Source organism: Ylistrum balloti, unplaced genomic scaffold (assembly GCF_031769215.1).
Source record: "Ylistrum balloti isolate Yb309-2 unplaced genomic scaffold, AGI_CSIRO_Ybal_v1 Utg371184, whole genome shotgun sequence".
NCBI classification, from domain to species: Eukaryota; Metazoa; Mollusca; class Bivalvia; order Pectinida; family Pectinidae; genus Ylistrum; species Ylistrum balloti.
This window is the reverse complement of record NW_026782645.1, coordinates 196,663-211,514: the sequence shown is the minus strand read 5'-3', so window position 1 is coordinate 211,514 and position 14,852 is coordinate 196,663. Positions and strand designations below refer to the sequence as shown.

The 14,852-nt window shown below is 38.2% G+C and overlaps 1 protein-coding gene across 1 annotated transcript in view; it reads right to left on the bottom strand.

The window, feature by feature from the left end:
* LOC132561245 (low-density lipoprotein receptor-related protein 2-like) overlaps nucleotides 1–6,274 on the bottom strand; it is an 88,938-nt gene extending 82,664 nt beyond the window's left edge. The window contains exons 1-6 of the mRNA XM_060225974.1: nucleotides 6,196–6,274; nucleotides 5,489–5,620; nucleotides 4,796–5,020; nucleotides 2,778–2,973; nucleotides 2,314–2,490; nucleotides 1,683–1,771 (exon numbers count right to left, since the gene is read on the bottom strand). Coding sequence (XP_060081957.1) covers nucleotides 1,683–1,771; nucleotides 2,314–2,490; nucleotides 2,778–2,973; nucleotides 4,796–5,020; nucleotides 5,489–5,620; nucleotides 6,196–6,259 — 883 coding nt within the window. The 5' untranslated portion in view covers nucleotides 6,260–6,274. The remainder of the gene's footprint in view (nucleotides 1–1,682; nucleotides 1,772–2,313; nucleotides 2,491–2,777; nucleotides 2,974–4,795; nucleotides 5,021–5,488; nucleotides 5,621–6,195) is intronic.
* Between the last annotated feature and the right edge of the window lie 8,578 nt (nucleotides 6,275–14,852).

The following is a 14,852-nucleotide window of genomic DNA, read 5'->3' as shown; positions in this document are numbered from 1 at the left end:
ACTTTTTATAGGGAGTGTAACTTTACATATCTGTACTTTTTATAGGGAGTGTAACTTTACACATCTCTGTACCTTTTATAGGGAGTGTAACTTTACACATATCTGTACTTTTTATAGGGAGTGTAACTTTACACATCACTGTACTTTTTATACGGAGTGTAACTTTACACATCTCTGTACTTTTTATAGGGAGTGTAACTTCACATATCTGTACTTTTTATAGGGAGTGTAACTTTACACATTTCTGTACTTTTTATAGGGAGTGTAACTTTACACATCTCTGTACTTTTTATAGGGAGTGTAACTTTACATATCTGTACTTTTTATAGGGAGTGTAACTTTACACATCTCTGTACCTTTTATAGGGAGTGTAACTTTACTTATCTATGTACTTTTTATAGGGAGTGTAACTTTACACATTTCTGTACTTTTTATAGGGAGTGTAACTTTACACATCTCTGTACTTTTTATAGGGAGTGTAACTTTACATATCTGTACTTTTTATAGGGAGTGTAACTTTACACATCTCTGTACCTTTTATAGGGAGTGTAACTTTACACATATCTGTACTTTTTATAGGGAGTGTAACTTTACATATCTGTACTTGTTATAGGAAGTGTAACTTTACACATTTCTGTACCTTTTATAGGGAGTGTAACTTTACACATCTCTGTACTTTTTATAGGGAGTGTAACTTTACATTTCTGTACTTTTTATAGGGAGTGTAACTTCACATATCTGTACTTTTTATAGAGAGTGTAACTTCACATATCTGTACTTTTTATAGAGAGTGTAACTTTACACATCTCTGTACTTTTTATAGGGAGTGTAACTTTACATTTCTGTACTTTTTATATGGAGTGTAACTTTACACAACTCTGTACTTTTTATATGGAGTGTAACTTTACACATTTCTGTACTTTTTATAGGGAGTGTAACTTTACACATCTCTGTACTTTTTATAAGGAGTGTAACTTTACACATTTCTGTACTTTTTATAGGGAGTGTAACTTTACATATCTGTACTTTTTATAGGGAGTGTAACTTTACACATCTCTGTACTTTTTATAGGGAGTGTAACTTCACATATCTGTACTTTTTATAGGGAGTGTAACTTCACATCTCTGTACCTTTTATAGGGAGTGTAACTTTACACATCACTGTACTTTTTATAGGGAGTGTAACTTCACATATTTGTACTTTTTATAGGGAGTGTAACTTCACATATCTGTACTTTTTATAGGGAGTGTAACTTAACACAACTCTGTACTTTTTATAGGGAGTGTAACTTTACACATCTCTGTACTTTTTATAGGGAGTGTAACTTTACACAACTTTGTACTTTTTATAGGGAGTGTAACTTCACATATCTGTACTTTTTATAGGGAATGTAACTTCACATATCTGTACTTTTTATAGGGAGTGTAACTTCACATATCTGTACTTTTTATAGGGAGTGTAACTTCACATATCTGTACTTTTTATAGGGAGTGTAACTTAACACAACTCTGTACTTCTTATAGGGAGTGTTACTTCACATATCTGTACTTTTTATAGGGAGTGTAACTTCACATATCTGTGTTATCTATTACACTGATTATAACCAAAGAACTTTCATGCCTAAATATTTAGAAATATCGACTTCAGTAAGGAGACAACATATTGTTTAACAGTTGACCTACCTTTATAAGCTACAATACCAAATGGATGGGCAATGTTAACACCAACCAATGTTTTGACATCACCACCGTCTAAATCAGAATGTTGAATCCTACAAACAAGTAAGATAAAAAAACAAAAGGATACTAAACAATTGTGGGAAGCATCTGCTCCTTTGTAGAAATTTCCTTATTGTACTTAGGATCTATATTTCTGTCATTTCATATATAAACTTATATAGGAACTTTTCTTAAAAAGAAAGGTCAGAATGTTAAACTGAAATCTGTGGCAGTAGATATGGGCAAAATCCAATCTTTCCTACAGAAGGAGCAGGATTTTAAAGAATTTTCTCTATTTCTACTACTAGGTCCTGCCCCTCTGGCCTCATGGGGGCTGAGACCCATTGTTATAATAACATTTTGCTCCCTTTCCCTAAAGGATTCTTCTGATCAAATTTGGTCAAAATCCACTCAGTCACTCATGACAAGTAGCGATTTGCAGAAAAAGATGACAGACGGATGACAGATGCCAGCTGTATGGCATAAGCTCACTGGTCCTTCAGACCATGTGAGCTTATAAACATGGCTCTATTCACACTAGAACCTCTCACTCAATCATAATACACAGATTTTTCATCTCTATCAGTTGTTTTACCTGTCAAAGTAAGCATCCACCCAGAATAGTCGATCTGTGTCAAAGTCAATACTTAGACCGTTTGGCCAGCCAAGCTCAAATTGTCGAATCTTGGTCATGTTTTTCCCATCACCATACGTACGTGCAAGGTATGGACTCTGCATGGAACTCTTCATCCAGTCCGAGAAAAACAGCCAACTGTCAACAATGAAACAAAATATTAAGTATGCTTATTTCTCTTAAGGTCTGGAAATTCTTTGCCAATCTGAATCAGCACTATTGTCTCCCTGCACAACAGATGTTACACAAGTATCTTTTAGTTGAACCTTTGGGTCTATTGAACTTAAAAAATTCAGAATAAACAGAAATAAATGAACTTTGTCAAATTGAAAAAAAAGTTTTTTTTACACAATATGGTGTTAATACCAGACATAGACCCTGGAGAGTTGGACAGATATGTTTGTAGTGAAACAAGACAGCATTACCCTTTGAGTGGGTGTACAACAACAGAGCGAGGTTTTCCCATGCCCGACAGCAGTACGCGCGTTTCCTCAGGATGATGGAGTCGTAGGACGGACACTGTGCTGCGATAAAAGTCGGTGTAGTAAAGGTTACGCGATATCCAATCCACACTCAGTCCCTCCACCGACCGTACATCTTTCACCGTCAAGGGCATTGGCTCTGACGTAAGCATAAAAAAGAAAATATCAGAACAAGTGACATGTATATATGGTCTGCAATGCTCACCTAGACAGCAAAAACTCAAATATTTTCATCCATATTTATCTTGTTAAGGATTTCCCAAAGAAGAATTTAAAAGTTTAAATCTACTCCCCTATTGGGCCCTATCCCTCTCCTTCTACCCTTTTGTGTGAAAATTTAGTCCCTTTCACATATGGATACCTTTGTTTTTTCGATGTAAATACACCTTTACATTACAATGGAACCCACTTAATGTCACATCTGTTAATGTCACTTTCTGGTTAATATCACATTTCTTTAAAACACTGATTTTTTCTTATATATTCTGTGTAATCCAACATCTGATAATGTCGCTTATATTCATGTTGGCAACACTTAATATCACTTGATTTTGCCGACTATCACAAAAAAAAAAAAAAAAAAAACAGCTAAATGACAGGTAAATGAGGACAGGAGCTATGGATTCATTATGTAAACATTGTCACTGTGCTACTAGCCAACTTTTCACACCTTCTGACTCCTGAACAATAAGATTAACTGCTTAGGGTCCAGCTTGGTCAAAGGAAGTCTAGTCAGAAGAGAATCAACCATGAACTATACTTTACGATAAGTTGTGTTTGTTTTGTTTCTTTTCACAAAGACCTAAGTGACACCAAACTGCGATGTGTCAATGTTGTCATTACGAATGTTGCCATTTTTTAAATTTACTAGAACACATTTCTGACAAAACGCTTCAAATGCTAAAATATGAAGTCTGGATTAAGCGTAATTTATCATAGAAAAATTATCACACATGTCCTGAATAGCTTTGCTGGGTCGCTTATATCTTTGCTGATATGGTAATCATTTTTCCCAGATGATTCATTCTGGGTGAAAAACGTATCATCTACAATAAAGATTAGAAATCGAATCCATCAAAATGTCATAACGTTGATGTTCTAATATTTCTTTAAATCATTTATTTCTTAAATTATCGCCAGCACTGGTAAGATGACAGTAAAATGTTATGAAATCCTATGTCGTGTTTTACAACATCTGATTGACCATTATAAATTACCACTAATTTAACAGCCAATGAAACATGGCGTTGCAAAGGTGAACAATTCACACTCTGTTGGCTATTTCTATTGGCAAGAATCAAGTTGTGATCTTCAGCACACATTTTATCGAAGTTGCAAAGATACAAACTGTATATATATCAACTTTGCGATGAAGCACCATTATGAAGCCTATACAGTAATGGATGAAATTATACGGCAAAATTCAGTTGATGACATAGCAGTGTCATGTACAAGTCTGTCCATGTGCAAATGAATATGACATAAATTGTCATGATTGTTCACAATAATTTATGATAGCAGTTTAGATATTTCAAAGAATAAACGAACAAAAGTCGAGGAAAATCACTGTTCTTATGTAAAAAACAAATCATATTAAAAATTTCTTGTCTTCGAACCATTTCTGTTAGAAACAAGTCAGTTTGGCGCATCTGAAAATTAACTTTCAGGTTTAGATGTTAGGATAAATGTGCCAACTGTTAATATCATGTTCTGCTTATTATCACATTTCCCTCTGACAAATGGAACATGATATTAAGTGGGTTTCACAGTAACAGAAGACAAAGAACTGTAAGATTTCCCACGGTTCACATAAATTTAGGACCCCACCTCCTGTATCATATCTAAGACATATTACTTCAATTAGATTTTGACAAAATCATTTAATCTGTCCAGAAGAATTTCTCCTCCTTTGGGCTCTTTGTACAATACAATTCCATCTTGAATTATATAGTTTGACCTACTATCTGTGCTGTTGACTTTAGCATGCATTATAGCATAGTTCCTGATGTCGCTGAAGTAAATCTTCTCGTCTTCTGCATCATAGTCAAGAGCAACGTAATTTACTCCTTGTCGACCAGAGTTCTTAGCAAAGACCTGAGGGATGGCATCGACCTTGTAGCTGGTGTCTCTAACAGGTATTCCTCGGAGAGAATATTTTGCAGCAAACATTAAAATGGAGCTGGTCTCTAAAACAGTGAAAGACATTTGGTTATATTATCTCTTAGTCACAATTATCACAATTATCACAATTATCACAATAACTGTTTTATCAGAAGACAAGAAATGGGGACATAGAGACATTAAATATGTAAATTTGAAGGTCTGAATAATTCTCTCTTATCACAGACTTCTGACACAGTTGTCAGAGGTCATCAATGACCTTGAGTATATGTCAAGGGCAAATGAATTTTACCTATGAAAGCTTTTCCTGGTAGAACTTTTCAAAACACTTTCTCTTACTTTAACTTTTATTTTACAACAATAGCAAAACAAGTTACAGTCACATAAGTTTATAAAAACTTTTTATGGCCAGTCGATGGAAAAACGTGAGTGTTCTTACTGAGGGAGTGAACCAGAGAAGTGGCAGAAACTTGATTTAACTGTAGATATAATGAGCCTGTTAATCTGGACAGTAGTCCTGACAGGTGACTTACTTGTACAATTGACCTGATTTTTAGCAAGGTGAAATCCAACATCACATAAACACCTGTATCCCAGACCTTTGTTGTCGTTGACATGGCTGAGTACACAAAAATGTTGGCACTTGGCTGCATGACATGGACTGGCTATGAAAAGAGATTAAATTTTCCACAGAAATGCATCGTAAAGTTGAAAAGGATTTTTCTGTTTCTCCAACGATACTGTCTTTTATATATTTCCCTAATTTAAGGAATGTTCATATGTTTATGAAACATACACCAGATTTGAAGTTTTCTGAATAAACAATATTCACCATCATAGAAACTAACGATTGTAAACCTGTGTTCTACAGAAGTGAATGTTCTGCAGAACCCTCTGTCTATAAAGATTACCAAGAAAACCACTAGTAGGCCCAGATTCCAAAACAGGATGCTTGCAGCCATTTTTCAGTTTTGATTTGACTCAAAATTGAATTTTAGAATGCCAGTTTAATACTGAAGTTACATTTGAGAAAGAAAATTGAGGATGGCCAGCTGGAATATTCAACTCTGGATTTAGAGTAAATTCAAAGTGGGTAACTTTATTTATCGAAGTTTCATAAAAACAAAAAAACACAATAGCAGGAATCCTATATATGTCACGTTTTCATATGAAACAAAAAAATCCCAAAAGCACAAAACTGGATATGGCAAAAATAATATGCTGGCCATGACATTTAAACATTTCTCACCTCGTTTGTTAATGATAACATCTGGGTATCGCTGAAGCACCTTCACGGTTTTCATCTTGAGCAGTTTGTTTATGTAAATCTGTTTCGGAGCATCCTTTCCAAACTTGCTGACACGAAGGACACCTGTCCGTGTGGCATCTGCCAAGAACAGCTGGTCTTCGAGTAAGGTGACTGGACTTTGGTTTATAGACAATACCTCACTGCTTTATTGTCTCCCCCCCCCTTAATGTTTGTTTCATATGAGTAATAATCACTGCTTTATCTGTCTCCCCCCCCTTACCAACCATACACCATATACACTATAGCCTCACTGCTTTATCTGTCTCCCCCCCACACTTACCAACCATACACCATATACACTATAGCCTCACTGCTTTATCTGTCTCCCCCCCCCCACTTACCAACCATACACCATATACACTATAGCCTCACTGCTTTATCTGTCTCCCCCCCCACTTACCAATCATACACCATATAGCCTCACTGCTTTATCTGTCTCCCCCCCCCCACTTACCAACCATACACCATATACACTATAGCCTCACTGCTTTATCTGTCTCCCCCCCCCACTTACCAACCATACACCATATACACTATAGCCTCACTGCTTTATCTGTCTCCCCCCTTACCAACCACTACACCATACCATATACACTACCTCATATACCCTTTATCTGTCTCCCCCCCCACACTTACCAGCCATACACCATATACACTATAGCCTCACTGCTTTATCTGTCTCCCCATACACCATATACCCCTCACTTACCAACCATACACTATAGCCTCACTGCTTTATCTGTCTTCACTCCCCCACTTACCAACCATACACCATATACACTATAGCCTCACTGCTTTATCTGTCTCCCCCCCACTTACCAGCCATACACCATATACACTATAGCCTCACTGCTTTATCTGTCTTCCCCCTCCCCACTTACCAACCATATACACTATAGCCTCACTGCTTTATCTGTCTCCCCCCCCCCACTTACCAACCATACACCATATACACTATAGCCTCACTGCTTTATCTGTCTCCCCCCTCCCCACTTACCAACCATATACACTATAGCCTCACTGCTTTATCTGTCTCCCCCCCCCCCACTTACCAGCCATACACCATATACACTATAGCCTCACTGCTTTATCTGTCTCCCTCCCCCCCACTTACCAACCATACACCATACACTATAGCCTCACTGCTTTATCTGTCTCCCCCCTCCCCACTTACCAACCATATACACTAGAGCCTCAATGCTTTATCTGTCTTCCCCCCCCCCACTTACCAGCCATACACCATATACACTATAGCCTCACTGCTTTATCTGTCTCCCCCCTCCCCACTTACCAACCATATACACTAGAGCCTCAATGCTTTATCTGTCTCCCCCCCCCACTTACCAACCATACACCACATACACTATAGCCTCACTGCTTTATCTGTCTCTCCCTCCCCACTTACCAACCATACACACTATAACACTATAGCCTCATTGCTTTATCTGTCTCCCCCCCACTTACCAGCCATACACCATATACACTATAGCCTCACTGCTTTATCTGTCTCCCCCCCCCACTTACCAGCCATACACCATATACACTATAGCCTCACTGCTTTATCTGTCTCCCCCCTCCCCCCAACCATCAATGCTTTATCTGTCTTCCCCCCCCCCACTTACCAACCATACACCATACACTATAGCCTCACTGCTTTATCTGTCTCCCCCCCCCACTTACCAACCATACACCATATACACTATAGCCTCACTGCTTTATCTGTCTCCCCCCCCACTTACCAGCCATACACCATACACCCTATAGCCTCACTGCTTTATCTGTCTCCCCCCCACTTACCAGCCATACACCATACACCCTATAGCCTCACTGCTTTATCTGTCTCCCCCCCACTTACCAGCCATACACCATATAGCCTCACGGCTTTATGTCTCCCCCCCCCCTTACCAACCATACACCATATACACTATAGCCTCACTGCTTTATCTGTCTTCCCTCCCCCACTTACCAACCATACACCACATACACTATAGCCTCACTGCTTTATCTGTCTCCCCCCCACTTACCAACCATACACCATACACCCTATAGCCTCACTGCTTTATCTGTCTCCCCCCCCCCCACACTTACCAACCATACACCATATACACTATAGCCTCACTGCTTTATCTGTCTCCCCCCTCCCCACTTACCAACCATATACACTAGAGCCTCATTGCTTTATCTGTCTTCCCCCCACACTTACCAACCATACACCATATACACTATAGCCTCACTGCTTTATCTGTCTCCCCCCCCCCCGCCCCACTTACCAATCATACACCATATAGCCTCACTGCTTTATCTGTCTCCCCCCCACACTTACCAACCATACACCACATACACAAAAGCCTCACTGCTTGATCTGTCTCGCCCTCCCCACTTACCAACCATACACACTATAACACTATAGCCTCATTGCTTTATCTGTCTCCCCCCCACTTACCAATCATACACCATACACCCTATAGCCTCACTGCTTTATCTGTCTCCCCCCCCCCCCACACTTACCAACCATACACCATAAACACTATAGCCTCACTGCTTTATCTGGTATTATTACCAGGACCATACATATCACTATATCACTGCTTTCATCTTGATCTTTCCCCCACCAAGTTCATTTATTTCTTTGGAATTTTGTAGCTTTCTTCGTCCTTCTCCTTCAAAAATGAAAGTTCCATTAGATGGTATTATTGGCAGGAGATTTGATATCACTATATCTGTGGTCATCAAAGATACAGGAAACTGAATACCAAGAAAATGGTTCTGATAGAAATATTTGTTAAATAATGCCTGTATATTTGGATACAAACTTATATACAGTACACAAAATGTAATAAATGTATACTGTCCTCGCAATGAGATACAGAGACACTCTTTATTGGTATTTTCAACATTTTTTCCTTTCCCATATCATATATAAAATTATTTTAAATATTGCATTGGGAATTGTGGACCCACCCTTCAGTTGGGTCTAGAGCCACAGCTCTGGGATCCTGAAGGTCGTTGCCAACAACATTGGTCTGATACCCGGTTTGAGTGGAGAAGACATCAATGACCCTGGCACGCTGGTCCACCAGGTAAAGGTTGTATGTGATCCAGTCGTATGCAATGCTGTAGGGCCTGTACAACTCATTAAAGGGGAGCGTTTTGTTTTCCTGTGGCCGCTGCAGACTTGCCTGATATACCTGTGACATTTACTTCAAAAATAATCATTACGCTTATCACCAAGTGGAATTTTTTGTGACTTGAACAATTTTGAATATTCATGGTAAGTCAAGATACTCTGTGACATCACAGTGATGTCATAATATTCTGTGATGTCATAGTGATGTCATAATTCTGACAGCACAGTTGGGTCAAAATTCAGACATCATTGTGAGGTCATAATAATGTATAATGACATCATTAATTACATTTAGTTTTCACACATTTGTTAATTTTTCATCTTGCAATAACCTGGACCAAACACTTATTATAATTAACAGTTTTAATCAAATACATTGTATGGTCTATTTCTTAATACTACATTGTGTAGGGGAAGGTCCTACACACAAAGTTTGTTGGTATGACCTTGTATGAGTCCCTATTAGATCACTTAGCTTAACTGACAACGATAGATAAAAATGTATTACTATGGTACTGTGGAAGAGAAGTGATCAACATCATAATCATTGATCAGAAATAATATTTGTTTAAATCAGCATATCGATCGACAAACACAGAATTCTGAAACAAATATATCAAATTTCACATGAGTCACTGTCTCTAAATGGCCAGTGAATGTTAAAATTTAATTGTGTGTCAAATCTACCAGAAACGTTATGTATATAAGTAAGAGGCATAACCTTGTTAGCTTTGCTGTCAATCCAGAAGATTAGATTCCGTCGGACATCCAGTTCTAAATCCTCGGTCTCACCAAGTATAATAGTAGACTGATTATCTCCCTTGGTACTCATACGTATGATTCGATCCTCAAGGCCGACAAACACAGGGCGGGAGGCAACTGAACAAAATTGTGAAAAGTAGTATTATAGGACATAAACACTTGAATTTCAAATAAGCAGGTAAACACACCATTCATTTATATAAACATAATTTTGACATTCCATACCTTCATCCATTTTATAACGCTCCCTCAAATGAATACACTCTTCCATACTTGTACAGAGATGTGCCCTCACATGATTTCTCTATGTCCCATTGCTCTACTCTCACAAATGATTTAGATTGGCCAAATGAATTCTATTTCATCTAATTTAATAAAGAAAAAAGATTTCTCTACCACAATTGAAATCATACTCCATTACTCACCTCAAGAAAAGACACACTTAAATTGTTACAAACATTTCACAATAAACAGGTTGAGTCAGTCTTCTATTATCAAAAATTCCATTGATTTCTGAATTTGGCTCTTACCAACTTCGGTGGTGACACATGCTCGGTTGTTATGGAGTGTGTAACCATGGAAACAGCTACACTGGTATGACCCTAGGGAATTCACACATTTCTGGTCGCAAAATCCCCAATGTTCACACTCATTAAAATCTGAACACAAAAAAAAAAAAAAAACAAAATGGATTACTCATAAAAATGCACAAAAAAAAAAAACTTACACATAACTTTTACATAACTTTAACATAACTTATACATAAATATAACATAACTTATACATAACTATTACTTAACTTACACATAACTTTTACATAACTATAACATAACTTTTACATAACTTTTTACATAACTATAACATAACTTTTACATAACTTTTACATAACCTAATCTTTCAATTGGTGCATAAAATTTTTTCTGTAATTATATCTGAAGACCTTTAAAAATTTGATAAAAAGGGTGACCTTACCAATACATGTACGATTGTCAGTCGGGTCCAGGCGATACCCCGTCTTACAAAAACAAGCGCCCCCTTGTGGTGTAGCATGGCAATCATGATCACATGAAAGACTGGCACATTGGAAAAAACCTGTACAAAAGATGACCTTTTAAGCTCACAATGATGCACATATACTGTACTGACTCTGTCACAATATCAAACTAACCCTGAATGGTTCCACCCCTTACGGTGACAAGATCAAACTAACCCTGAATGGTTCCACCCCTTACGGTGACAAGACCAAACTAACCCTGAATGGTTCCATTCCTTACGGTGACAAGACCAAACTAACCCTGAATGGTTCCATTCCTTACGGTGACAAGACCAAACTAACCCTGAATGGTTCCATTCCTTACGGTGACAAGACCAAACTAACCCTGAATGGTTCCACCCCTTACGGTGACAAGACCAAACTAACCCTGAATGGTTCCATTCCTTACGGTGACAAGATCAAACTAACCCTGAATGGTTCCACCCCTTACGGTGACAAGACCAAACTAACCCTGAATGGTTCCATTCCTTACGGTGACAAGACCAAACTAACCCTGAATGGTTCCCCCCTTACAGTGACAAGACCAAACCAACCCTGAATGGTTCTCCCCCTTACAGTGACAAGACCAAACTAACCCTGAATGGTTCCCCCCTTACAGTGACAAGATCAAACTAACCCTGAATGATTCCCCCCTTATGGTGACAAGACCAAACTAATCCTGAATGGTCTCTCCCCCCCTTACAGTGACAAGATCAAACTAAACCTAAATGGTTCCCCCCCCCCCCCCCAATGGTGCCCCCCTTACAGTGACAAGACCAAACTAACCCTGAATGGTTCTCCCCCTTACAGTGACAAGACCAAACTAACCTTGAATGGTTCCCCCTTACAGTGACAAGATCAAACTAACCCTGAATGGTGCCCCCCTTACAGTGACAAGACCAAACTAACCCTGAATGGTTCTCCCCCTTACAGTTACAAGACCAAACTAACCCTGAATGGTCTCCCCCTCCCCTTACAGTGACAAGATCAAACTAAACCTGAATGGTTCCCCCCTTATGGTGACAAGACCAAACTAACCCTGAATGGTCTCCCCCCCCCTTACAGTGACAAGATCAAACTAAACCTGAATGGTGCCCCCCTTACAGTGACAAGACTAAACTAACCCTGAATGGTTCTCCCCCTTACAGTGACAAGACCAAACTAACCCTGAATGGTTTCCCCCTTACAGTGACAAGACCAAACTAACCCTGAATGGTTCTCCCCCTTACAGTGACAAGATCAAACCAAACCTAAGTGGTCCAGACAATCTTTTATCCTGCAACTAGCACTTCCATCGTTTTCAGAATACACTTGCCTCATATATTTTTGCTGTATACGACAGTGAAGGAAAATAGTGTGTATTTTAATATATGTGTTAATTCTAAAGAATAACTTACTGAATTAACTTAGTTTAACAATATGAATAACTTTAATTACAGACAATTGTAATTATGTCACGGCTGAGTCGTAATTTTAACCTCAACTATGCAAATGTTAACACCGGTGTTCTGATGACGGCTAGCCTAGCTAGCTCAGACAAACTAATATTAAAACTGCATAATCCAGATGTTGATGCTCCATCTTCTAGGTAAACAAAGATTGAACAACAAACTGTTTGAAGTTTTGATGATCTGATTGTCAATCAGTGTAACAGCATAAATAGAATGTCTTAAAATATAAGCTTCATTTTGGCTCTGAACAGAAAGACAAAAGAGGCTCATCAGAGGGTCATCACTTTTTGCCTTTCTCCATCCTTACCAAAATACAAACTATGTTTTATGACAATGACCATCTCTCTCTCCCTCTCCCTCTCTCTCTCCCTCTCTCTCCCTCCGATTTCAAAACATAAAAATAAATACTTACAGGGTTTTAAGCTGGATCTAAAGATTCTCATAAATCATGACTGCAAACCAAAGGTCATTGCCAAACAACAGCTTAGTGGTAATAGCTCAGAATGGTCTGTATAGAGAACTTTGATTGGTCAACTTATTCGGGTAGCGACAACAAAAAGCAATCATAATACCATTACATTGACCTGAACTCTCCCCTTTGACTTCACCTTTGACCTTGACCGCATACTTACTACAGGTTTTAGCTTCATCATCACCATCTGGACAGTCAACAGAATTATCACAGACTTTGGAGACAGGGAGGCAATGACCAGATACAGGACACGCCCATTCTTTAGTGTTACAGGTGTAGGATTCTGGGAGACAGAAATAATCAGGATAAAGTTTTTCAGTTTAAACCATACCAAAACCATCTATATTATGATCAACCATTTTGTCCACATCAGAATTTGATTTGAAACTTTCATTACATTATCTGCTATAAATTGTAGAGCTCTTACAATTTCGGTTTTTTGATACAGTGGTCGGTTATAAAATGTGCTCAGATTTCAATACTCCATTAGTTCCGAGTTGGAATCTCAGCAGTAAAAGGCTACAAAACACCTCTGCTGGTAGAGGTCAGACTAAGGTCACAGAACAGACAGAATCCAGTATATATAGATCATTATGTTCATTTCTAAAGATTCTTCACAAACTCTGTCATCATTAATTAAATGACCATATAAGGAAGCATTGACTACAGATATAGAATATGTCAGCATTCTCTGTTCATGATCCCTACCATTTGCTTCCACCATGGTTTGCTTCCACCATTTTTTTTATTTATGCCAATTTTTGTTTACACCACAGTTAATTGTTTATGCCGTTGTATGTTTGTACTGTTATTTTTATAACTATTGTGTTTATAGTTTTAACAACTTTCAGTTTTTTCCTGATAATTTCTGATAAACTGATCTCTCTACGCTTTTGTATTAGGTACGTTATAGTGACTTACCACTGCAGCTTTATCTTGTAACTACTCCTCAAAAACATTATAAATACCAACAGTAAAACATCAACACTGATACTGACCACAACCATGCTCATCAGAGTTGTCACCACAGTCATTGTTGCCATCACACACCCAGTCCTGATCAACACACTTTTTATTCTGACAGGTGAACTGGTTACTAGAGCAGGCCTTGTACGCTGTGAACAGGTAAATTGAAAACTTGTTATCACAGGTAAAATATATAACTCGATATCACAGGTAAAATACATAACTTGTTATCACAAGTACACTGGTTACTGGAGCATGTCTTGTTCGCTGTGGACAGGTAAATCTAGAACTCGTTATCACAGGTAAAATACATAACTTGTTATCACAAGTACACTGGTTACTGGAGCATGTCTTGTTCGCTGTGGACAGGTAAATCTAGAACTCGTTATCACAGGTAAAATACATAACTTGTTATCACAAGTACACTGGTTACTGGAGCATGTCTTGTTCGCTGTGGACAGGTAAATCTAGAACTCGTTATCACAGGTAAAATACATAACTTGTTATCACAAGTACACTGGTTACTGGAGCATGTCTTGTTCGCTGTGGACAGGTAAATCTAGAGCTCGTTATCACAGGTAAAATACATAACTTGTTATCACAAGTACACTGGTTACTGGAGCATGTCTTGTTCTCTGTGGACAGGTAAATAGAAAACTCGTTATCACAGGTAAAATATAAAACTTGTTATCACAAGTACACTGGTTACTGGAGCATGTCTTGTTCGCTGTGGACAGGTAAATCTAGAACTCATCATCACAGGTAAATCTAGAACTT